This window comes from Anolis sagrei, chromosome 5, assembly GCF_037176765.1.
Source record: "Anolis sagrei isolate rAnoSag1 chromosome 5, rAnoSag1.mat, whole genome shotgun sequence".
Classification (NCBI taxonomy): domain Eukaryota; kingdom Metazoa; phylum Chordata; class Lepidosauria; order Squamata; family Dactyloidae; genus Anolis; species Anolis sagrei.
Genome location: NC_090025.1, coordinates 84,721,365 through 84,744,889, shown reverse-complemented (window position 1 = coordinate 84,744,889; position 23,525 = coordinate 84,721,365). Strand labels below are relative to the sequence as shown.

Here is a 23,525-nt window from a genome sequence, read left to right as displayed (position 1 = left end):
TTCCTGATAAGGAAGAGAATCTGTTCAGCACTTATTCATTTCAGAATCCTCAAACGTTCTAATTGTTAATTAGTGAGTGGCCAACGATACAAAAAAAAAAATCCAAAGGAAGGATAGTTCTCACTTTAGTTTCCTGAATAGTTTTGTTTTTGGTTGGGTCTGATCATTACTTAAAATGTAAAATAATAATAATAATTGTTATTCATTCGTTCAGTCGTTTCTGACTCCTCGTGACATCATGGACCAGCCCATGCCAGAGCTCCCTGTCGGCCGTCACCACCCCCAGCTCCTTCAAGGTCAATCCAGTCACTTCAAGGATGCCATCCATCCATCTTGCCCTTGGTCGGCCCCTCTTCCTATTTCCTTCCATTTTCCCCAGCATCATTGCCTTCTCTAAGCTTTCCTTTCTTCTCATGTTGTGGCCAAAATACGAGGGGTATTTTTTAAGGAAGGTCTGTTTTGTTGTAGACACTAGTTGTTCGCGCGCATACTGCAACGAGCGCGTGCGTCGTGTACCGGCGTGCCTCAGGAACAACTGTGCTCAGTTTCCGCTTTGTAGCTAACCTGTACGGTTCTGTTCTGTGCTTTAAAAATGCTTAAGACTATCAACTCACCCACCGCATGTGAGGTTTATTTATTATTTATTTATTTATTATTTGCACTTGTTAACCGCCACTCTCAAGCCCGAAGGCGAAGGTTCGCTCAGTGATACGGTTTTTGTCAGCAAGGAACCTGCCTGCTGCAGAAATTCATTGACAGATTTGTGAAGTGTACAGTGATACTGTTATGAGTGAAAGCAAAGTGCATAAGTGGGTACGACAATTCAAAGATGGCCGTGACAGCGTCCATGATGAGGACCGGTTGCCCTTCTTTGATTACAGACGATTTGGTGGCTTCAGCAGGCGGCAAGTTTTTATGAAGAGGATATTTTAAAATTGGTTCAGAGGTATGATAAGTGTTTGAACAAACTTGGCAACTATGTCGAAAAATAGAGTGAAGTATGTACTTTCTGAAAATAAATTTACTTTTTTGAAATAAACTTCCGTTGTGTACTTATGTTCAAACGGACCTTACTTTAAAAATACCCCTCGTATTTCATCTTGGCCTCTACTATCCTTCTCTCCAATGAGCAGTCAGGCTTTATTTCCTGAAGTATGGACTGGTTGGATCTTCTTGCAGTCTAAGGCACTCTCAGAACTTTCCTCCAGCACCACAGTTCAAAAGCATCTATCTTTCTTTGCTCAGCCTTCCCTATAGTCCAGCTCTCACATCCGTAGGTGATTACGGGGAATATCATTGCTTTGACTATGCGGATCTTCATTGCCAGTGTGATGTCTCTACTCTTCACTATTTTATTAAGATTGGTCATTGTGGCACAGCTGGCTGAGTGTCAGCTGCATTAAGATCACTCTGACCAAAAAGGTCGAAGTTCGAAGCCAGCCTGGGTTGGAGTGGGTTTCCAACCAATTGTGTGTAGCCTGTTGTCGACCTTTGCAACCCGAAAGACAGTTGCATCTGTCAAGTAGGAAAATAAGGTACCACCTTAAAGTGTGGGGAGGCTAAATTAACTGATTTATGAGGCCATAAAGAAGACTCCAGCAAAAGCATTCCAGCGGGGAAACATGCGGGAATGCGGAAGTGCTTCATCAGCGTCGCAGATGGACGATGAAACGACAGCTTCCCTGGAGGCCAGAAAAAAGTTAAATAGCCTCTGTCTATGTCTATATATGTTTGTATGTCAAAAATTGGCATTGAATGTTTGCCATATATGTGTACACTGTAATCCGCCCTGAGTCCCCTGCAGGGTGAGAAGCTGTATAATATATATATAAAAGCTGTAAATAAATGAATAAGTAATTGCTCTCCTCCCAAGACGTAAGCGTCTCCTGATTTCCTGGCTGCAGTCTGCATCTGCAGTAATATCTGCACCTAGAAATACAAAGTGTGTCACTGCCTCCAAGTTTTCTCCTATTTCCCAGTTGTCAATCATTCTTGTTGCCATAATCTTGTTTTTTTTATGTTTAGCTACAACCCGGCTTTTGCGCTTTCTTCTTTCACCTTGGTTAGAACTGCAAAAATAACTGCAAAAAAGGCCATTTAACTTATGTTATAATACAACTGTTTGCTTATGTTCCTGCATGGACCTCATGCACTCCGTATAAAGATAAACACTATAGGAACCAATGCCATTTACAGCAACCATGAAAAGCAAGTGTTATCACAGCCCTGATAGGGTTAGGAGAAGCCTATAAATATCAAACAGATCTTCAGCTGACCTATTTTTTCAGAAGATAAGCAATAAGCAAGGCTCCTTTCCAGTCTATGTAAATGACACCACTGACGGTTTCCATGGATAAATGAGACAGAAAAGCCTAAACCCTAGGCTTTATTTTGGAAACAAGAGTTTATTTAAATCCAGCAAGCCCTCTGGTTTGGAAGATACTCCAGCTTTTCTGCTGAGTGCTGAAGACAAATCATTCTTGCAGTGTTTAATCATAAACTTTGGGCAATAATTGAGTACATCAAAACTGGAGGTTGCCAGGTTCAATCCATTTGAAACAGAAAAGAAAAATCATGATGGGGGATAATCTGTCACATTGTCCTTCCTTCAAAAGCCCAAACATTTTGGTTATTATTCAAACTCAGTCCCTTTGGCTCTCTCCAGCTGGAAGCACGGTAAAAATACTGCTCATTATTTTGACTGAGTCACATCAGATTAGCATTCAGCATATCAGTCTAAATGATACAGCTGTAAATATGAAATGCATTCTTAATCAAATCAAAAGATCGAGTTACACTTCATGGCTAAAGTTTCAGTTACAAAAGTGATGTTGTCCAGCTCTTTGTCTTCGCAAGAAAACTTGGTAACAACAAAAAAGAGCAAGTCCTTGATAGTGCCGTTTTGGTAATTATGAGGTGCTTTCAGGTTCAAGATTAGGTTTTGTGATAATGCTTGCTCCTGGGATTGACATAAACTGAGATTAAAGTGATATAAAATGCAAGTAAGAACAACAGAAGGATGCTACATAAATATTACTAACTGTATTCAGCAAGCAGATAACGGAATAAATGGAATAGTCAATTTTTGGAAAATAAATAGGATACATGTTTTTTCCTTAGTTTATATATTACTAGCTGTCCCCTGTCATGCGTTGCTGTGGCCCAGTCTGGTGATCTAGAAAATAAAGTAATGAGAAAGTGTTGGTTTCTAATATATGTTATTTCTTTACGCTTGTGGGTAAACAGTATTTCTTGCTGTCTCTTTGTCAGTGTTGATGTAGAGACTGTCTGGTTTGTCTATATATAATTGTCCTTCTTTAGGCATTCCTTTCAAATCTATGATACTATATCTGTCATATACATATGTGTGTATGGATCATAGTTATTTATCTATATCTATGGCTGCATGGCTCTTTGTCAGGAGGGCTTTGATTATGTTTTCTTGCCCTGGTGAAGGGAGTTGGACTGGATGGACTTCAGGCAGCATTTCTCAATCCGGGGGTCGGGACCCTTGGGGGGGAGGTTGCGAGGGGTGTCAGAAGGGTGGCCAAAGACCACCAGAAAGCACAGTATTTTCTGTTGTTCATGAGGGTTCTGCGTGGGAAGTTTGGCCCAATTCTATCATTGGTGGGGTTCAGCATGTTCTTTGATTGTAGGTGAACTATAAATCCCAGCAACTACAACTCCCAAACTTCAAGGTCTATTTTCCCCAAACTCCACCAGTGTTCACTTATGGGCATATTGAGTATTCGTGCCAAGTTTGGTCTAGATCCTTCATTGTTTGAGACCACATTTCTCCTGGATGTAGGTAGACTACAACTCCAAAACGCAAAGTAAATGCCCACCAAACCCTTCTAGCATTTTCTCTTGGTCATGGGAGTTCTGTGTGCCAAGATTGGTTCAATTCCATCGTTGGTGGAGTTCAAAATGCTCTTTGATTGTAGGTTAATTATAAATCCCAGCAGCTACTACTCCCAAATGACAAAATTAATTTTTTTGAATGATGGTCACTCCTTGAGTTAGTAGTTGTCTTGTGGCCCAATCTGGTGGCTATTCGTCCAGCAGATTTTGAGTTATGATGTCACTCAAAATGAACAGAACATTCATATATGTGTGTGTGAGAGAGAGAAGGCTTGTTTACTGCTAAAACAAGTTGAGGAAACCAGGATACTATTTGATATGGAATAACAATGGCTTTCATCTATCTCTCCTCTTGCCAACTCAGAGGGATTGCAGTACATACTCATGTATACTTAGGTTGTATAAGAGGACTAGCTGTGCCCTGCCACGCGTTGCTGTGGCCTATAGTAAAACTTATCAAAGTTGAGGTAGATATCTGGACTATTATGAAAGAGAGGTCCCTACCTATTCCTTCCCCCTTTTCCTCCCCCTTTCTCTCCTTTCTTCCTTCTCTACCTCTTTCTTTCTTTCCTTCTTTCACTACTTGGTTTCATCCTTCTCTCTTTCCTTCATTCCCTCCCCCTTTCTTCCTTTGCCTTTCTTCCCTCCCTGTTTGCTTCCTTCTTTCACTTTTTATTTCCTTTTATTTCACCACCATCATAACAATAATAATAATGCAATGCATTGCCTCTGGGACCTGACACCTCTCCCATTCCCCCTAAAAGGGTCTCATAGGAACAATAGCATAATAATAATAATAGAAATAACAACCTTTACCCGCCACGTGTTGCTGTGGCCAATCTTTCCTCTTTCTCTCCTTCTTTCCCTCCCTCCCTCCCTCCTTCCTTCCTTCCTTCCTTCCCATCTTTCCTTCTCCTCTTCTTTCTCTATCTCTTTCCTTCCTTTCCCCTTTTTCTTTCTCTTCTGCTGTCTCTCTTTTCTTTCCTTCCATCTTTCCTTTTCTTTCCTTTTCTTCTTCCTCTAACTTTCCTTCCTTCCCCCTTTTTCTTTACCTCCCTTTCTCTTTCTTCCTTCTTTCCTTCCTTCCTGTCTTTCCTAGATTTTGACAGGGCGGGAAGGGGCGGGGTGGGGTTTGGAGGTGGCGTGAAGTAAAAGGAGGTAAGATTGGGGCAGGGGAGTGATGGAGCGTGGGGTTGCGTGTGTGTGTGCGCGGCAGCGGGGGGAGTGATGGAGCGTGGGGTTGCGTGTGTGTGTGCGGCGGCGGGGGGAGTGGGGTTGCGTGTGTGTGCGGCGGTGGGGGAGTGATGGAGCGTGGGGTTGCGTGTGTGTGTGTGGCGGCGGGGGGAGTGGGGTTGCGTGTGTGTATGCGGCGGCGGGGGGAGTGATGGAGCGTGGGGTTGCGTGTGTGTGTGCGGCAGGGGGTGTGTGTGTGCGGGAAGCGGCGTGGCGGGGCTTGGAGTGGGCATGGTTTCCGCAGAGGGAACGTTGGCCGGAAGGCCATGTGCGCGCGCCAGGGAACTTGCAGCTGGGCGCCAATGCGCATGCTCAGTTGTTTTGCTGTTTTGTGAGTGTGTTGTTGTGTTGTTTTTCATTTTGAGTAGATATGTTTGTACCTTGTGGGTTGTGTTATGGGCATGAGAATTTTGGTTAAGTTTCGTTGGGGTTTTTTTGTTTTGTTGTTTTGCCGTTTTGTGAGTGTGTTGTTGTGTTGTTTTTCATTTTGAGTAGATATGTTTGTACCTTGTGGGTTGTGTTATGGGCACGGGGATTTTGGTTAAGTTTCGTTGGGGTTTTTTTGAGTTTTGTTGTTTTGCCGTTTTGTGAGTGTGTTGTTGTGTTGTTTTTCATTTTGAGTAGATATGTTTGTACCTTGTGGGTTGTGTTATGGGCATGGGAATTTTGGTTAAGTTTCGTTGGGGGGTTTTTGAGTTTTGTTTCCTCGTTGGATGCCCCTAACAAATTTATATATATAGATTATATCTTTTCTCAACCATATTACAGAAATAAGGAAAGAGACAATAAGAATTTTTCCCATACTCATGTATGTCTGTGTACTCTAACTCTTTTTTTAAAAAAGCACTAACACGTTTTGCCCAGGCATTCAAAAGGGCCAGAAATGGCACTGCAGTGAAGAAAATAGAAAGACTGATCCTTCTTTTAGGTTCTCCTAGGACAGAATAAGCTCTCACCTTTTGCTACTCTAGAATTATAGAATCATAGAGTTGGAAGAGACCTCATGGGCCATCCAGTCCAACCCCCTGCCAAGAAGCAGGAAGGGCATGGCTCCTTTTTAACGAGAGTTAATAATGTACCTTCACTTTTATATACACATAAAAGTATATAAAAGAGTTCTCCAAGTAGAGGCCTTTTTGAATATTTAGACAAGAAAATGGTGGCAGAACCCTCTGAGGTGGCACTGACTCTTTCCCTTCTCTGCAGAATGACCCTCAACTTATTTACAGGTTGTATCACGATTCCAAAATTATGGCCCCAAACCTGCTTGCGACTTATATATGGGTATGCATGGTGTGTCCACAAATACATGTGACAAGGTTAAACTGTATGCACTGATACTTCAACAGACTGAATTCTTTAATTTAAAAATCCTTTCAGTAATCATACTCATCCAAAATGGATGACAATTTCACTGCTGAAATTACAAAGTGAGATCATTGAAGCCTTAGGAAATAAATGGTAATATTTATAGATACACCTGGGAAGCCTAATGAGAACTTCATCAAGGCTCAAACTTGTAGATTCAACCAGCAAAGAAATCTCATTTTGTGAAGAAAAAGAAAGGCTAATGAGCAGAATTTCTGCTTGAGAGAAACACAGTAGATATGAGCGAAGGCCAACATTTATCAATGGTTTCCACTGGCACGTACAGTCACCCTTTGCTAGTGATTATCATACTCAGCTGGAATTTAATAAAGTCCAACTAGACAGCAAGCTAGTGTTTTTGGAGACTGCATGATGAAAACAGATTTAAATATAATTGCTAATTGTTACCCAGCACCCTCACAAGAGTCTCCTAAAATGCTCAAATTAATATTCTCCATATTTTAGAAGAAAATATTATAAGATATTTTTGATAGAAACATAAATGGGATTACTACGGAGTCGCATTCAGAACAGCATTTGGCGTTATACAAAACGTTTCCAACCAAGTCTTGCTACAAATTATGGCTTTCCTATCCCAGTTGCTACCATTTCATCATCTGACTCAATTCTTGCTCTCCACATCCTATGCCAGTGTTTCTCAACTTGGGGGGGTCACAAGGTAGTGTCAGAGGGGTCACCAAAGACCATCAGAAAACACAGTATTATTCTGCATGTTTCATTCAATGCTATGTTCACCTGCTTCGAGTGGGCAGACTTGTACCAAACAAGACAGGCATACTCGGCAGTTGAGTAAGACAAGGCCGGGACTGATGTTCTTACTAATTTTGGGTCTGCACCCTATGCGCTGGCAGTAAGTTTCCAAAGGATGTTATTGCATGCAGCTACTTTGTGCTTGGTGTTCATGCAGTGTTTCTTATATGTTAGTGTTCGATCTGAGGTGACACCAAGATATTTAGGATGGAAACAATGTTCAAGCTCTTGGCCTTCCTAGTTAACTTTCAATTTTCTGTTGGCTTCATGGTTATGTAGTTGGAAAGCACACACTTGGGTCTTGGCAGGGCTTCAGGTGGTTATCTTTGTAGTAGCTGGGGACATTTTTCAAGGCATTAATAAGTAGGATTTCGAGGGTTTCAAAGTCTTTTGCTTGTGATGTTAGGTCAAGGTCATCAGCATATATAAAGCTCTTTGTGAGTGGTGGTTGTGGCTGATCATTAGTAAAAACATTAAACAAGGTTGGTGCAAGAACACTGCCTTGCGATAAACAGTTGTTTTGACTCCTCCATCTACTTTTCCTGTCTTGAAACTCCACACAGAAGCTGCAGTTTTCTAGAAGGGTCTGGACAGTTTTTGTAAAACTGGTTTTGTCTCCTACATACAGTCAACTCAACCATATAGGCAAAGCTATCAATGTAAGATTAATTTCATTTGCTCTGGTGGGAAAGCATTTAATGGTCTCTGTTTATATGTGGAATGAATGCACGCACACACACACACACTCCTTCAGAAATGTGGGGCAGCACCACAGAAAAGTAGGTTAAAGGCAGCTTTGTGTGCATGGTCATATATGTTTCCCACATATGTGTCTCTTTGTGATATAATCCTCATCAAGTGGATTAAAAAAAAACTTCCACAGAGAGCTTTAATCTGGGGTAGTTTCTGACCCCAATGAGAATCACAATATACTTCAAGGTATAAAATGTCCAGATTCAGAAAAGTGTTTTGTATGCAGAACAAGGACCAGAATAGAATCAGAGATACAACACTTGTTCTCAGCAGGCATCATCTTCTCTGTCCAGCCCTCAAAATGTGACCAGGAAAACTGCAAGAGTTTTAGGTACAATTGTTACCCCATCCATTTTTTCTTCAAATAAAAAAGCTATACATTGCAGGTAACTGAAACTCTGGGATACGATTCACATTTCAAAGTGACTGTGATATAAAATGCCTATCCTTGCAGGTCTAGTTCCATGAGATTTCTGCAATATAAGTGAACTCTATAGGAGTTTCACCCCCATGGATGGGGATTAAATACAGACTGTAGTGTCCTATTTTCCCCGGTTTAAGTGGGGTATTTCCCTATTATTAGAATGGATTGAAATATTATAAGTATTTATAATATTTTCATCCATTCTAATTTTCTCAAAGGAATTCTCTGACAAAACTGCCATCTAGTGTATATTCTATGCTACGGTTTTGTAACCATACAAACCTATTAGGAAAAATCCAAAAGTCAGAGATGAAGTTTAAGGACTAAATAATATATTTACACCATTAAGCCTAATTAACTGGGAACCAGACAAATTCTAGATTGCAGCCAGAGACACTGTCAGAAAAGAATGCAAAATACATTATCTGTAGCCAAAAAGAAAGAGAAATCTCGATGGAAGACAGATGAAACTCTTCAAGCAGTTAAGGGCAGATAAGAAGTAAAATGTGATAGAAACAGGGTCAGGGTCGTGAATGAAGCCGTAGTGTGCAAAGACAAAAAGAACTGCTGTAATAAATCTATGTAGAGAAACAGAAGTGGACAACACAAAAAAGAACAAAACACCTCATCTACAAGATCTGAGCAATCAAAGGGAATGTATTGTCAAAGGCTTTCATGGCCGGAATCACTGGGTTGTTGTAGGTTTTTTCGGGCTATTTGGCCATGGTCTAGAGGCATTTTCTCCTGACGTTTCGCCTGCATCTATGGCAAGCATCCTCAGAGGTAGTGAGGTCTGTTGGAACTAAGAAAAAGGGTTTCTATATCTGTGGAATAACCAGGGTGAGACAGGTTAATAGGACTCTTTGTCTGCTGGAGCTAGGTGTGAATGTCAGGCCATTATATGCTAATCAAGGCGATCAGTTGGAACATTCACACCTAGCTCCAGCAGACAAGAGTCCTTTGTCTCACCCTGGTCATTCCACAGATATATAAACCCTTTTTTCTAATTCCAACAGACCTCACTACCTCTGAGGATGCTTGCCATAGAGGAAAACAACCCTGAGCTCTCCCTAGAGGCCAAGAGACTGCAATGAAGCCAAGAGACTGTTCAAGAAGTCACCATAAGTTACTTGAAAGCACACACAGTATACTGAACTCTTTATTATCTAGGAAAGAAGATATTAGGAGTTTTCAAGTTGGATTATGAGTTTTCTACTTTGCCTGGGCTGAAATGGATAGTGACCCACCCACAGAGATTTCCCTAAACAGAGAGAGAATAGATTTTAACGTGCACAAGGAGGTAATAAGACTAAGAAACAGTTAAGTAAATCTTGGGTACCCAGGAATGAAAGAACATGGCTACCACCTAAGTACTGGAATTGACATTTTCAGCATTAACCTTTCAACCGCCAACTAGAAACATCTCATTTGGCTTCTATTAAGTAAAGCTAAAAGTTTTCCCCTGACATTAAGTCAAGTTGTGTCCAACTCTGGGGATTGGTGCTCATCTCCATTTCTAAGCCAAAGAGCCAGCATTGTCCGTAGATGCCTCCAAGGTCATGTGGCCAGCATGACTGCATGGAGGGCCATTATCTTCCCGCTGGAGCGGTACCTATTGATCTACTCACATTTGCATGTTTTCGAACTGCTAGGTTGGCAGAAGCTGGGGCTAACAGTGGGAGATTACCCCGCTCCCAGGATTTGAACCTGTGACCTTTCAATCAACAAGTTCAGCAGCTCAGAGGTTTAACCCACTGCACCACCGGGGGCTCCTTGGCTTCTATTACCTCTTACCTATTTCACCAACAACAATTAGGCTTCAGGTTTGCTATAATAAAATACTAAAATACTTCATTTACTTCTACTGACCACTATGAATGAAAAAAATGTTACTACAGGGAGAAACCGCTCACTCACACATAACTTGATGAAATGGAGATCAACTGACGTTAGAATTACATCTCTGTTCTTTGTTGAATTCACCAAAGATTTCTATGTGACATGTGTAGTAAACATATGGTAACATGTTTCAGTGGCCCATGTTCTGTTTGAAAGGAAGACGAGAAAACCCAGGTTGCCTTGCAGTTCTAGTTTTAGGGATCCTACCACTTAATGTGCACTTTTGTCTAAAGAGCCTTTCATGGATCTAGTACTCGTGCCTCAATGTAACCACAATTCTGGACAAGCAGCTGTGTTGCTCAGCTAGTTCAGTGTGAAAACCTACAACCTGTTTTCCTTACTGATTATTAAAATAAAATTTCCAGAGTTATATAAATGACATATGTGAAAATGTATTACAACAGATGAAACAATCTTTTAGAACACAGCTTTCCATTAGTGTGTGGACTGCAGTGTGTAGGTGTGTTGTGTGACCATAATAAGAAACCTCTGTATCTAGGTGAAATAAGCAATAAATCGCATATTTTAAATACATAAATGAAGTATTTTCATGAGAAATGTTACCATAAATTTTGTTATTACAATTTACTAGTATGCATGTGTCTGTATTTAGAACAAAGGGTTGGTTTAACCTTCAGTTTGCTAGTAAAACTGTATTACCATGTTGTGAAATGATACAGGTTAAAAATGTGTGATATATTTAGAAAGCTGTGATCTAGAGTTATGCTAGTTCCACACACAGTACATGATTAACCCCTTAGTTTCAAATAAAATAACACTTCTCCCTGAATTCCTTCCATGTTTTCAGTTTTGAAAACCCTCTTTTGATTTTATTAATCTCTTCCTAACAATCTCTTCCTAATTAATCTCTTCCTAACAACCTGTTTTGACTGGACCTAAATATTTTTTTAACAGTTCAGCCTTTAGGTTATTTCCTTTACTACACTGCTCTCCCCCTCGATTATTCCATGAGTTGTGAATAGCGGTTTGACCTAGGTTTTTGCAGCTCCTCTCTGCACATAGAATGACATCTAAGAAAGAATATAGCTCCACTGCTGAAGAGACAGGTAGAAACTGACCAAGTTAGTGATTTTCAGGCCCTTGTTCAGAGGAGGGTATAACTTGTGGACTTTCAAATATTGTTGTGCTACAACTTTCATCAGTCTTTATCAGCACAGCCAATGGTATGGTTGATGGAAGGCAGAATTTTGAAAAGTCGTAAATCAGTCTAGTTCCTCAATGGATTCAGTGACTAGGGCCTGGGAAATCCCATGCCATTCTCCAATGCTTCACTGTGAACACAAAAGATATTTGGACTGTTATCCCTTCACTTTTATTTCCTTTGCTATTAAGGGGCACTTCTAGGTGAAATTATCCAGTGGATCACAAATGCCTGAGCAAGCCTATCTTTGAATGCAGAAGTTCTCAGGGTAAATCTTAGTTATCTCTAGCAAAAAATAAAAACAAGAACAAGTCAGCACCACAATGAAAAAAAAAGAAGATTGAAATTCCAAGGCCTGAAACAAAATGTCCCCTTTCCTTGGCATTAAGAGGTTTTTTTCCACATTTATTTTCCCCAGTTTAAAACACATTAAGCATCAGTATAAGAAAAAGTTTCTGCCTGAGAACATCAAGATAGTACTGAGCTATAAAGAGCCCTTTGCCCATTAGGCAGACAGGTTCTCCCTCATTTGAAGGCAACACTGAAAATGATATTACATGTGCTTCAATTTAAAAGGCCAACCTGAGCTATGATGCATTCTGTAAGCAAGTCTGATTTCATTCATTAGGTTATGCTGCCCTCTAGTGAAAAGTCAAAATATTACTGTGCAGAACATACTATATATTAACTTCGAATAAATGATTAAGGAAGGCTGTCCAAAAAAAAGAAACAAACAAAAAAAGATCTGCTTATCAGTACCACTAGGAAACTTTGCTCATTGTAAAGAAAATCTGCTGTGTGAAAATTCCTCATTTGAGAAAGAACAAACCCTTCTTAATGTTTTTAAATCTTTTGTGTGTTATTGCTTATATGTCCAACTGTATTATTTATATTGTTTTATTTGCTTGCTTGTTTGTGGATGTATTGTTGTATTTGTATTTGACGAGCTTGGCCTCGTGTAAGCTGCTTCGAGTCCCTTCGGGGAGATGGTGGCGGGGTATAAATAAAGTTGTATTATTATTATTATTATTCCCTCATTGACATATTCAAGAAAAAAGGTTTTGTTTATCAATAATAATAATAATAATAATAATAATAATAAAACACTTTATTTATAACCCGCCACCATCTCCCCAAAGGGAACTTGGTGCGGCTAACATGAGGCCAAGCCCAAAATAATACAACATAATAAACACACAATAACAAAATACATCATAACAAAATATAAAATAAACAAAATCAACAATATAAAACACCATAGTAAAACCAGACACAGAGGGTGAGCCAAATGTATGAGGTAAAATGTTAAGAAGTTAAAACCCTGGGTGAGATAGGGATAAAACTTGCTTATGTACTGTAGTTACCCAGAGCATTCTTATGATCAACAATAGCTGCTTAGGGAAGCTATTACAGATTATGAGGTATTGGCAGTTTAAACAATGAGCAAAAAAGGAAAAACAAAAGGTTGATGGGCAGGTAACTTTCCAAAGATGTGTAAATAGGGGCTGTCCACTATACCTCTTTCCTGACTTCAAAAGCTAAGAAAGAGCAGGTCTGGTTAATTCCTGGATGGAAGACTTACAAAAAGGGGGGCGGGGGGCGGCGAAATGAGCTTATTCAATTTTGATACGTATTAAATTTTCATTACACATCTGAAGTATTTTTCTGAGCTGTTACTTATAACAGAGTGACCCAAGTTTGGAATTATTTTGTAAAGAGAAACTAAAAAAAATCACAAGAACCTAAACATATGGGTATTTACTTACCTGGGAAAATATATTTGCAGTTGGAGCAACTCTGCTGTCCACAATGCTGTACAATATTGCTAACATTCTGTCAAGAGGAAATGGCTTTGGTCCTAGAAGGTGATTAGTGGTCTGAAAAAAAGTATGTTACATCAATGGAATTTTCTTGTCATTATATTTCAAGTTACATATTTATTTGAAACACTAGCCGTCCTCTGCCACGCATTACTGTGGCCCACATGGGGGTTCTGTGTGGGAGATTTGGCCCATTTCTATCGTTGGTGGGGTTCAGAATGCTCTGTGATTGTAGGCGAACTATAAATCCCAGCAACTACAACTCCCAAATGTCAACATTCTATTTTCCCCAAACTCCACCAGTGTTCACATTTGGGCATATTGAGTATTCGTGTAGAGTTTGGTCCAGATCCATCATTGTTTGAGTCTACAGTGATCTCTGGATGTAGGTGAACTACAACTCCAAAACCAAAGGACACTGCCCACCATACCCTTCCAGTATTTTCTGTTGGTCATGGGAGAACTGTGTGCCAAGTTTGGTTCAATTCCATTGTTGGTGGGGTTCAAGAATGCTCTTTGATTGTAGGTGAACTATAAATCACAGCAACTACAACTCCCAAATGACAAAATCAATTTTTTTGAGTGAAGGACATACATTGGGTTGTTAGATGTCTTGTGTCCAAATTTGGTGTCAATTCGTCCAGTGGTTTTTGAGTTCTGCTAATCCCACAAATGAACATTACATTTTTATTTATATAGATTTATATTCCACCCTTCTCACCCCGAAGGGGACTGATGGCGGAGCACAACATAAAACTTCATACTGGACTGATCCCAACAATACTGAGTAGTAAATAGAAATTGAGAGGGTGATACCTACTGTAAAACCCTTGCTCTAAATTGGGTAAAATAGTTAGCAAGATGTCTATTTTTAATTTTCTGTACTGTTTGTATCTTCAAAGATTTCAGATCTAGGACAGGTCTGAATGCCCCCTGTGTTTGGGCACGGTGAAAAATTTCCCCCAACAAATCATTAAAAGATTTCAGTGATGCCCTGTCATCCAGTGTGATCTGGCATAGCTTTAAAGTACAAACAGTTTTCAACCAAAAAAATGGAGGAATAGAAAAACAAGTATATCACAAACAGTATTTCAGCAGAAGAACAGACAATGTAGTATATAGCACACATCATTCTCTTTCAATATGTAAATGACTAATTTTTTTTTATTAAAGAGGCCTAACTAAAGTTAAATATGCATTGGGTTGTTGTAGGTTTTTTCGGGCTATATGTCCATGTTCTAGAGCAGCATTTCTCAACCGGGGGGTCGGGACCCCTTGGGGGGTCATGAGGGGGTGTCAGAGGGGTCACCAAGGACCATCAGAAAACACAGTATTTTCTGTTGGTCATGTGAGTTCTGTGTGGGGTTCAGAATGGTGGGTTTCAGAATACTCTTCATTTGTGAGAATGCTCTTTGATTGTAGGTGAATTATAAATCCCAGCCATTACAACTCTCAAATGTCAAGGTCTATTCCCCCCCCCCCCCCCCCTCCCAAACTCCACCAGTGTTCGCATTTGGGCATATTAAGTATTTGTGCGAAGTTTGGTCCAGATCAATCATTGTTTGGGTCCACAGTGCTCTCTGGATAAAGGTGAACTACAACTCTAAAACTCAAGGTCAAAGCTCACCAAATCCTTCCAGTATTTTCTGTTGGTCATGGGAGTTCTGTGTGCCAAGTTTGGTTCAACTCTATCGTCAGTGGAGTTCAGAGTGCTCTTTGATTGTAGGTAAACTATACATCCCAGCAACTACAACTCTCAAATGACAAAATCAATCCCCCCCAACCCCACCAGTATTCAAATTTGGGTGTATCGGGTATTTGTGCCAAATTTGATCCAGTGAGTGAAAATACATCCTGCATATCAGATATTTACATTACGATTCATAACAGTAACAAAATTACAGTTGTGAAGTAGCAACAAAAGTAATTTTATGATTGGGGGTCACCACAACAAGAGGAACTGTATGAAGGGGTCGCGGCATTAGAAAGGTTGAGGAACACTGTTCTAGAGGCATTCTAGAACATGGTATATAGCCTCCAAAAAACCTACAACAACCCAGTGATTCTGGTCATGAAAGCCTTCGACAATACATTAAATATGCATTTTTTCAGAAAGAGAGGACTTCAAAAATTATTAGGAGACACTTTTTTTTGCCGCAGAACATTCTCGTCCAGCTAAATATTCCATGTCACTGAATATTTCTCTTGGTCATCTATAAAGTATAGATTCATGTTTCAACTTTTTTTACATTAACTACCACACACCTGAAGTAGGTATAAAATCCTCTTAATATTCTGCCAAAGATTTTTCTCTACTTGGAACTACTAATATTATCCAAGCCACCTGGTTTACAGCAGTGTTTCTCAACCTTCCCAATGCTGAAACCCCTTAATACAATTCCTTATGTTGTGGCAACCTCCAACCATAAAATTATTTTTGTTGCTACTGCGTAACTGTAATTTTGCTACTGTTATGAATTGTAATGAAAATATCTGATATGCAGGATGTGTTTTCACTCACTGGACCAAATTTGGCATAAATACCTGATATGCCCAGATGTGAGCACTGGTAGAGTTTGGGGAAAATAAACCTTGAGATTTGGGAGTTGTAGTTGCTGGGATTTATAGTTCACCTACAATCAAAGAGCATTCTGAACCCCACCAACAATAGAATTTGGCCCAATTTCCCACACAGAACCCCCATGCCTTGAAGGAGCCTCCCTCCAGCCTCATACACTCTCCCTTGCCCACATACTTGCACCAAACTACCATGCACCAAGCATGACTGCTCTCCCCTCTCCACTTGGAGGCTCAGAAACAGCTCTCCCCTTGGCTGAGAGGCCAGCCAATCACAGCAATGGAGGGCTTTTGGTGGGCAGATTCGTTGTCTGTTTCCAAAAAGGAAGAGAAGGCCAGGCGGAGAGATCTTCAGCTTTCTCTGCCAAAGGGGTTCCTAAGACCATCAGAAATGTATGTTTTCTGATGGTCTTTGGAGACCCTTCTGAAGCCCCCTTGCTACCCCTCCAGGTTGCGAAACGCTGGTTTACAGGGGTCTGTGTGTGTGTGTGTATATATATATGTGTGTGTGTATTTATATATACACACACACACACACTCTCACACACATATATATTCTCTAATACACTGGAACGACTTATTGATTGCAAAATACCTGTCCAGAAATTTCTCTAATCTAAATCTCATTTTCTTTTTCATTTACTTCTTCCAGGACTATAGGGGAGAGTAAATCTTACATATTTTCTATTTTAATCATTTTTGGATATAACAGATTTTTTTTATAGCTTAATTACAGAAGCAAAACCCATGTTTTCCAAATATATAAAATATGCAAATGTTAAAAATAGCAATATATAATGTAAAGCAACACCTGCCAGTTTTTCCACATATTTTAATTCCTTTGTTTTTACTGTGTTTTAATAATCCTCAGCTTCAATTTTTTTTGCATTTCTCTCATGTTGGAAATTTGATTTCTGATCTTACTCTGTTGCTTGTGTATTCTTTAAGCTCCTTGTTGTTTTGCAAAAGTATGGTTCTTGTTTCAAACTGCATACCTTCAAGAGAATTTGTTTGATATAATTTCCATAAATATATATTTTTTCAAAACTACCCCAAATATTAGAGGAAAGAATATGCATGCATTTGCACATGAATACATGTGTTTTCAAAGAAAGAAAATGGAATACCTTTTCATGTTTCTTTTGAAAGTTCATCTTCCTAATTTTTCCATGATGCTACAAATGAAAATAAGTAGTTGTGAAATAGCCAACTCACAATAATATGCAACTATATGTTGAAAATATTACTGAACATTTCACAATTGGGACTATGACGTATAACTACTATGCTCTAGAATACGTTTTCACCACTGATTCACACCAGAAGCGACTTCTGACACGACAACAATAATAATAATAATAATAATAATAATAATAATAATAATAATAATAGATATACTGACTTCCAGGTTGAACAATAATATACCTGAAATTGAGGACCTCATTTGGTATACCTATATTATGTCAATAATAAGTATGGCTGTGAATGATATATCACTGTGTATAAAAAAATTTTAAAAACTAAAAAAGCAATTGTACATTATATCAATAATTATCCACAGCTGTTTCAGAAAAATCATTTCCAGTTTTAACAATATGCAGAATTCCCTTTCTTCCTACTGCCAAAAAAAGATTTTGAGGGAAATAACATCATTTTTGATCTTCTGACAAGATGCTCTTCTTTTCAAACTGCTGTCAGCCTTTTCTTGCTTCCTAATAAAGCCCAGATAAAAGGGAAAATGTGTTCAGTTACAGAGGGGAAAACACCCACAATAGCAACTGATGGCTCGGAGGCAGGGGGAATTACGTGGAAGGGTTGCCAGGCAACAAGTAGCATCCCACCACTCAAGAGGGGAGTATTCCTTCAGACTTTAATCAATAGTTTTATCAAAAACCTTGTGGGGTTTTGTATTATGAAGACTGAAAAACTATAGAAAATGGAATGAGGAGTTTTACATTAACATATCGGACAGGGATATTGTAGAAGTTCCCTCATTTCACAAAATTAAACAATTGAATTTGTATGGATTTACATTATTGTTGTTTTATACCTTGAAGACATTTCCAATTTATTGTAACCCTAAGGCAGCTTTAGCATGGTTTTTACTTGGTAAGATTTGTTCAGTTGGGGTTTTGCCTTTGCCTCCCGCTGAGGCCCCATCTACACTGTCAAATTACACTGTTTGACATATAATGTACTTTATTTACATTGAACTGCATTGTTGTGTCGCGTGCTGGGCCTGTAATAGCTGTACTTTTCTATAGGACGTATACTTTAAGCCCAGCGGGAAGCCAGGGGCGCCTCAAAGAGAGGTTCTCAGGGATTTTTCTGAAGTGATGGTCTTTAGAGTCTTTGATGATGCAACAAAGTCTTTATTATGGAACAAACAACAAATCTTCAATGGGTCAAATAACACTTCAAGGCTTTCTTAGTCTAGTCCTGAATGGACTGGTACCTGACTTTGATTAACTAAACTTTCTCTGTAGGAAAAACCCTTTTTAACCTCTCCCAGGCTGCTTTCTATTTATGCCTCATCGGTGTGGGACCTACTACCGATTCCAAGTGCATCTCTGGGTATCGAGTAGACCTACCAGCCGAGGCCTGAAGATATTTCAGCTGGAGTTCCGTGGATCCATAATGCTGTTCTCCCTTCGAGAATTCTTAGAAACTTCAGGGTTGTTCCCTCTGATGCTGTGAGGCTGAGAGGCTGTGAGCTCTCAGCCAGAGCTTTTGGGACCTTTCTCCTGGAATTTCAGCTTCTGTATTCCCGGATGGTTCTTTTCCCCTGGATGGTTAATTCCCCTGGATGCTCTTGAGAAAGAAAGCTTTTCTACGGGACGAGCTGGTCTACGTCCTATAGCTTAGCTACCTTGTGTGAGACTGCCCAAAAAATGGCTCCATTCCCTCCCAGAGCCCAGAACAAGGGGCAGAACCAAAGCTTAATTATGATGGACAGGAGGCCTGTCCTATGACTGCAAAACAGATAACAGAAAGAAAATAAAGTTGGAGCTCCTGGTACAGCCGTACCAGCACATGCATTATTTTAGTCAACACTGACCATATAATGCAGTTTCTAACCTTAACAAGCCTGACTAGTACCATTACTAACGTGATCCCAACATCAAGTAAAACATAACTATCATTAAACCCTTTGGGGCATAACTCATTTCATCCAAATATGTCTTTGTTCTTTGTTTTAAATTTTATTCATTTGTATTAATTCGTTTAAAATTGCCTTGTTTTGGTTTGTCACATTGTTTAACATGCTTTTAGTCTGTTGAAATTATTCTGTTTTAAATTGTTTTAAACTATTCAAAAATAATACAATTAAAATACTTGAACTATAATTATTTCAATACATTGTAACAGTTTTGCTCCACATCGATTAACCTTTATGTCATTAATAATCAGCACTCTTGTGACAAATCTGGCTTTGTTTGGAATCAGTTTTCTTCCTCATGAAGAGCCAGTCCAGAACGAAATATACAGACAAGAACAAACCCAGCACTTTTACCAGTATATGTCAACACCAAAAACTAAAACTTACCAAAAGCCTATATTTTACTTTGAGCAGTCATCCTTTATGCTGTATCGCAAATTTATATTTAAGTTGTTGTTGGTATTATTATTTTCTTGCATCCCTCATTCCTAGAGCATACACTACATTCATAATAACGTCAATTTTTAAAATAGCATGTTTTTTTGATACTGATTTGATTTTTGAATACTCTTCAGACAAATAATTAAAGTGCATTAAATGTTATGAATCACCTTTTAACAATATAAACTATCAATGTAATTTAAAATTAAATGAAAATAGTGAAATTTCTGTGGTTTTGGATAGATTATGGCCAAGAGGAAAAAACATAATTACCTTAACAAAGAACCTCTTATCTGTCCTGGCAGGGTTATAAGAAGCAAGGTATGCAGATATTAGAAGGAACCTGGAGTAATATGGAAGCTCGACATGAGCATGGGCTGAAAGTCCTAGGGGGGGGGAATGGGGGGGGGGGAACAAAACAAAAAAGCAATTTTGAATATGGCAAAACTTAAAATACTGCTTTTTCTCTCCATTTGAAAGGGCAGAGGACCTGCCTGTTCCATTTCTTTAAATTGTTTGCGTATTTGGAAATGCTAATAATAATAATAATAATAATAATAATAATACTTTATTTATATATCGCTCCATCTCCCCAAGGGGACTCAGAGCGGTTCCCAAGTAATATAACACAACATAACCATAAGATTAACAAACAAAATATAAACATAAAAATTATCGCCATAACACACATATATTAAAAGTAATCCTCCCTGTTCAAGACAATTAAAAATTTAAAAGGCTAGGCCAAGATTTGTGCAAACTCAAAAATTCTAGGGGGCCCGGGAATTAAGTGCAATGCTACGGCAGGCAACAATAATATTAGTAACGGGTTTGTGGCTGTTCATTCCGGGGCCGATTAGAGGAAAGAATCTGGGTAACTGGTAGGAAGAATAAGGCCGTATTGGACAATGTGTGGGGCTGAGTTAGAACTGGTCATTTTCAAAGGCTTGTTGGAACCACCAGCTCTTCAAGCTCTTACGAAAGGAGGGGAGGGATGGGGCCTGTCTTATTTCACTTGGAAGGGCGTTCCAGAGACGGGGGGCCACCACTGAGAAGGTCCTCTCTCTCGTCCCCACCAACCGCACTTGAGGTGGTAGTGGGACCGAGAGGAGGGCCTCCCCAGAAAATCTTAGAGCTCACGCCGGTTCATAGAAGGAGATGTGATTGCAGAGATAGGTGGGGCCTGAACCGTTTAGCTTACCAAACAATTATTATATTACTAGCCATCCCCTGCCACACGATGCTGTGGTCCAGTCTGTGTATATGTGCTTTGTGTGTATATATATATATGTGTGTATGTGTATATATGTGTGTTTGCGTGTGTGTGTGTGTATATATATGTGTGTGTGTGTGTGTGTGGTTTTGCGCATGCGTTGTATTATATTTTTTATTTTTTGGCTTTTTAAGTCTCTTCTGCTCTGTTTTTATGAATGATAGTTACTTGTTGGCCTGATAGATGTATTGTGTCCAAATTTGGTGTCAAATCGTCCAGTGGTTTTTGAGTTATGTTAATCCCACAAATGAACATTACATTTTTATTTATATAGATTGTTATTTATTTTAGTTATACCCCACCTAATTCCCCAAAGGGACTCAAAGCAGCTAACACACTTCAAGCAATTTAAAACAAAGTGAATACAACAATAATAATAAAAACAATTAAATAGTACTGTGTATGTCATGTTAAAAACAGTTAAAATATAATAAATACAATTAAAATGCATTCTAATAAACGCAATCTCCCTAACAATCTCCCTCACAACCTCCCAAGCACTGTGCCCATTATCCTCCAAATGCCTGTTGGGAAAGGAAGGTCTTGTCCTGCTTGCAGAAGGTCAGCAGGGATGGAGCCATCCTGGTCTCTCTTGGGAGGGAGTTCCACAGTCTGGGAGCATCCACCAAAAAATTCCTAGAATTCAGAGCAATTTAATTGTTCTAACTTCTAGAGATATTTTATCTTCAGAACTGCTGCATGCATACCTTTTAGATGTCCAGGTTCTCCATCATCTTGCTGCAATCGTTCCCACTGGGAGCTAAAAGGTAAGGTAGCTTTTTAAAGGCAATGTATATGTCACACATAAAAGTAAGGAGAATTTTAAACGCAAATTTCAAAAGGTGGATGTATCTGTGCTACCTTTCAATACATGGGATATGGCGATTATAATTGTTCTATGAAGTGTAAGTGTGATTAAAACCAAGTAAACTATCCCCCACCTGCATCCTGACACTACAAGAGTTACATTCTGCACATTTTCATTGATTAGTACCAATAAACTATAACTAGAATGAAATAGATTTTTATGAGCCGTGACATTCTTTTTGGCAGTAAAGAATACAATCAGCCACACATACTTGACAGTTTATATGTCTTGAAAGACAGCTTTCATAAAATAAAGAGAACTGAACAATTACCTTGATATTTCCCGCAGATAAACAGTCTGCATAGCCTTCTTCAAGTGAGATTCAATATTTTTCCACAGTCGACGTGTATCACGTTCATTTGCTGCACATGCACACACAGAAAAGGAGTATTAATTCAAGATGCAGTGCTTGAATCATGTAACTGGTGAGATGTGGTGGAGTGGGTGGTATACAAAGTAAGAAATACAATAGAAGAGGCAGCACAACATTTCTTTTCCAATTGTAGAACTGAAGATATTCATATTACTATCGAAGGCTTTCATGGCTGGAATCACTGGGTTGTTGTAGGGTTTTTTTTTGGGCTATATGGCCATGTTTTAGAGGCATTCTCTCATGATGTTTCGCCTGCATCTATGGCAAGCATCCTCAGAGGTAGTGAGGTCTGTTGGAACTAGGAAAATGGGTTTATATGTCTGGGGAATGACCAGGGTGGGACAAAGGACTCTTGTCTGCTGGAGCTAGGTGTGAATGTTTCAACTGGCCACCTTGATTAGCATTTGATGGCTTGGCAGTTGTTTGGTAGGGACCACCAAACACAGTGCCCAAACATGAATCAAGGAACATGAAAGGCACTGCAGACTACTTCAACCAGAGAAGTCAGTCATAGCAGAGCACCTGATGAACCAACCTGGACACAGCATATTATTTGAGAACACAGAAATGCTGGACCACTCTCACAACCACCATATCAGACTTCACAGAGGAGAAGCCGTTGAAATCCACAAGAATGTGGACAATTTCAACAGAAAGGAGGTAACAATGAAAATGAACAAAATCTGGCTACCAGTATTAAAAAAAACTCTAAAATTACAACAGCAATATAACAGAGAGGAAACAATCAGGCACATCTAATCATCTCTCAACAAAAGATTGACCCAGGCACTAACAAGCCACACCAAACAACTGCCAGGCTATCAAATGCTAATCAAGGTAGTCAGTTGAAACATTCACACCTAGCTCCAGCAGACAAGAGTCCTTTGTCCCACCCTGGTCATTCCACAGATATATAAATGCATTTTCCTAGTTTCAACAGACCTCACTAACTCTGAGGATGCTTGCCATAGATGCAGGCGAAACGTCAAGAGAGAATGTCTCTAGAACATGGCCATATAGCCCAAAAAAAACCTATTCATATTACTGATTTATAGGGCCAATATTTGTCACACAGTAAATTGGGGAATTGTGAAATCCTTCAGATGTTGTGGAGTGAATCTGCCAGAATTCTTCAACGCCACTTATGCTATCTAGGATGGATAGGACTTGCAATTCAATAACATCTTGAGAGCCACACAATTCCAATGCTCGATATAAAGAAAAAATACCATGTACTTGAACATTCTTTGCTATTTCTCTCTCTTGTCTACATCCTTTTAGGTGAAAAGCTTGTTAAAATGCCTCCTTCATGTTCCTTTAAGGACAGATAAAACACAAACACTGTTCAAGCATCTCCCTTAGTTAAGATATCTGAAGTGCCCATGGGCTCACATGCTTCCTACCGCCATGTTCTCTATCTGCCATGGTAACATTCACTCCAGAGTTAATTGTTGTATAATACAAGCCCACAAGATATTCAGAATGCTGAATAGATGACTGGGAAGTTACGTTACTATATGGCCATGAAGAAATAAAGGCCGG

General features: G+C 39.3%; 1 protein-coding gene across 7 annotated transcripts in view; it reads right to left on the bottom strand.

The window, feature by feature from the left end:
* Positions 1-23,525, bottom strand: part of ORC5 (origin recognition complex subunit 5) — a 101,508-nt gene that overhangs the window by 47,207 nt on the left and 30,776 nt on the right. For all 7 annotated transcript variants that reach the window (XM_060778342.2, XM_067468821.1, XM_067468823.1 and 4 more), the window contains 5 exons: positions 21,882-21,972; positions 21,450-21,502; positions 19,743-19,855; positions 16,996-17,043; positions 13,238-13,348 (listed from right to left, as the gene is read on the bottom strand). In XM_060778342.2, the coding sequence (XP_060634325.2) occupies positions 13,238-13,348; positions 16,996-17,043; positions 19,743-19,855; positions 21,450-21,502; positions 21,882-21,972 (416 nt within the window). The remainder of the gene's footprint in view (positions 1-13,237; positions 13,349-16,995; positions 17,044-19,742; positions 19,856-21,449; positions 21,503-21,881; positions 21,973-23,525) is intronic.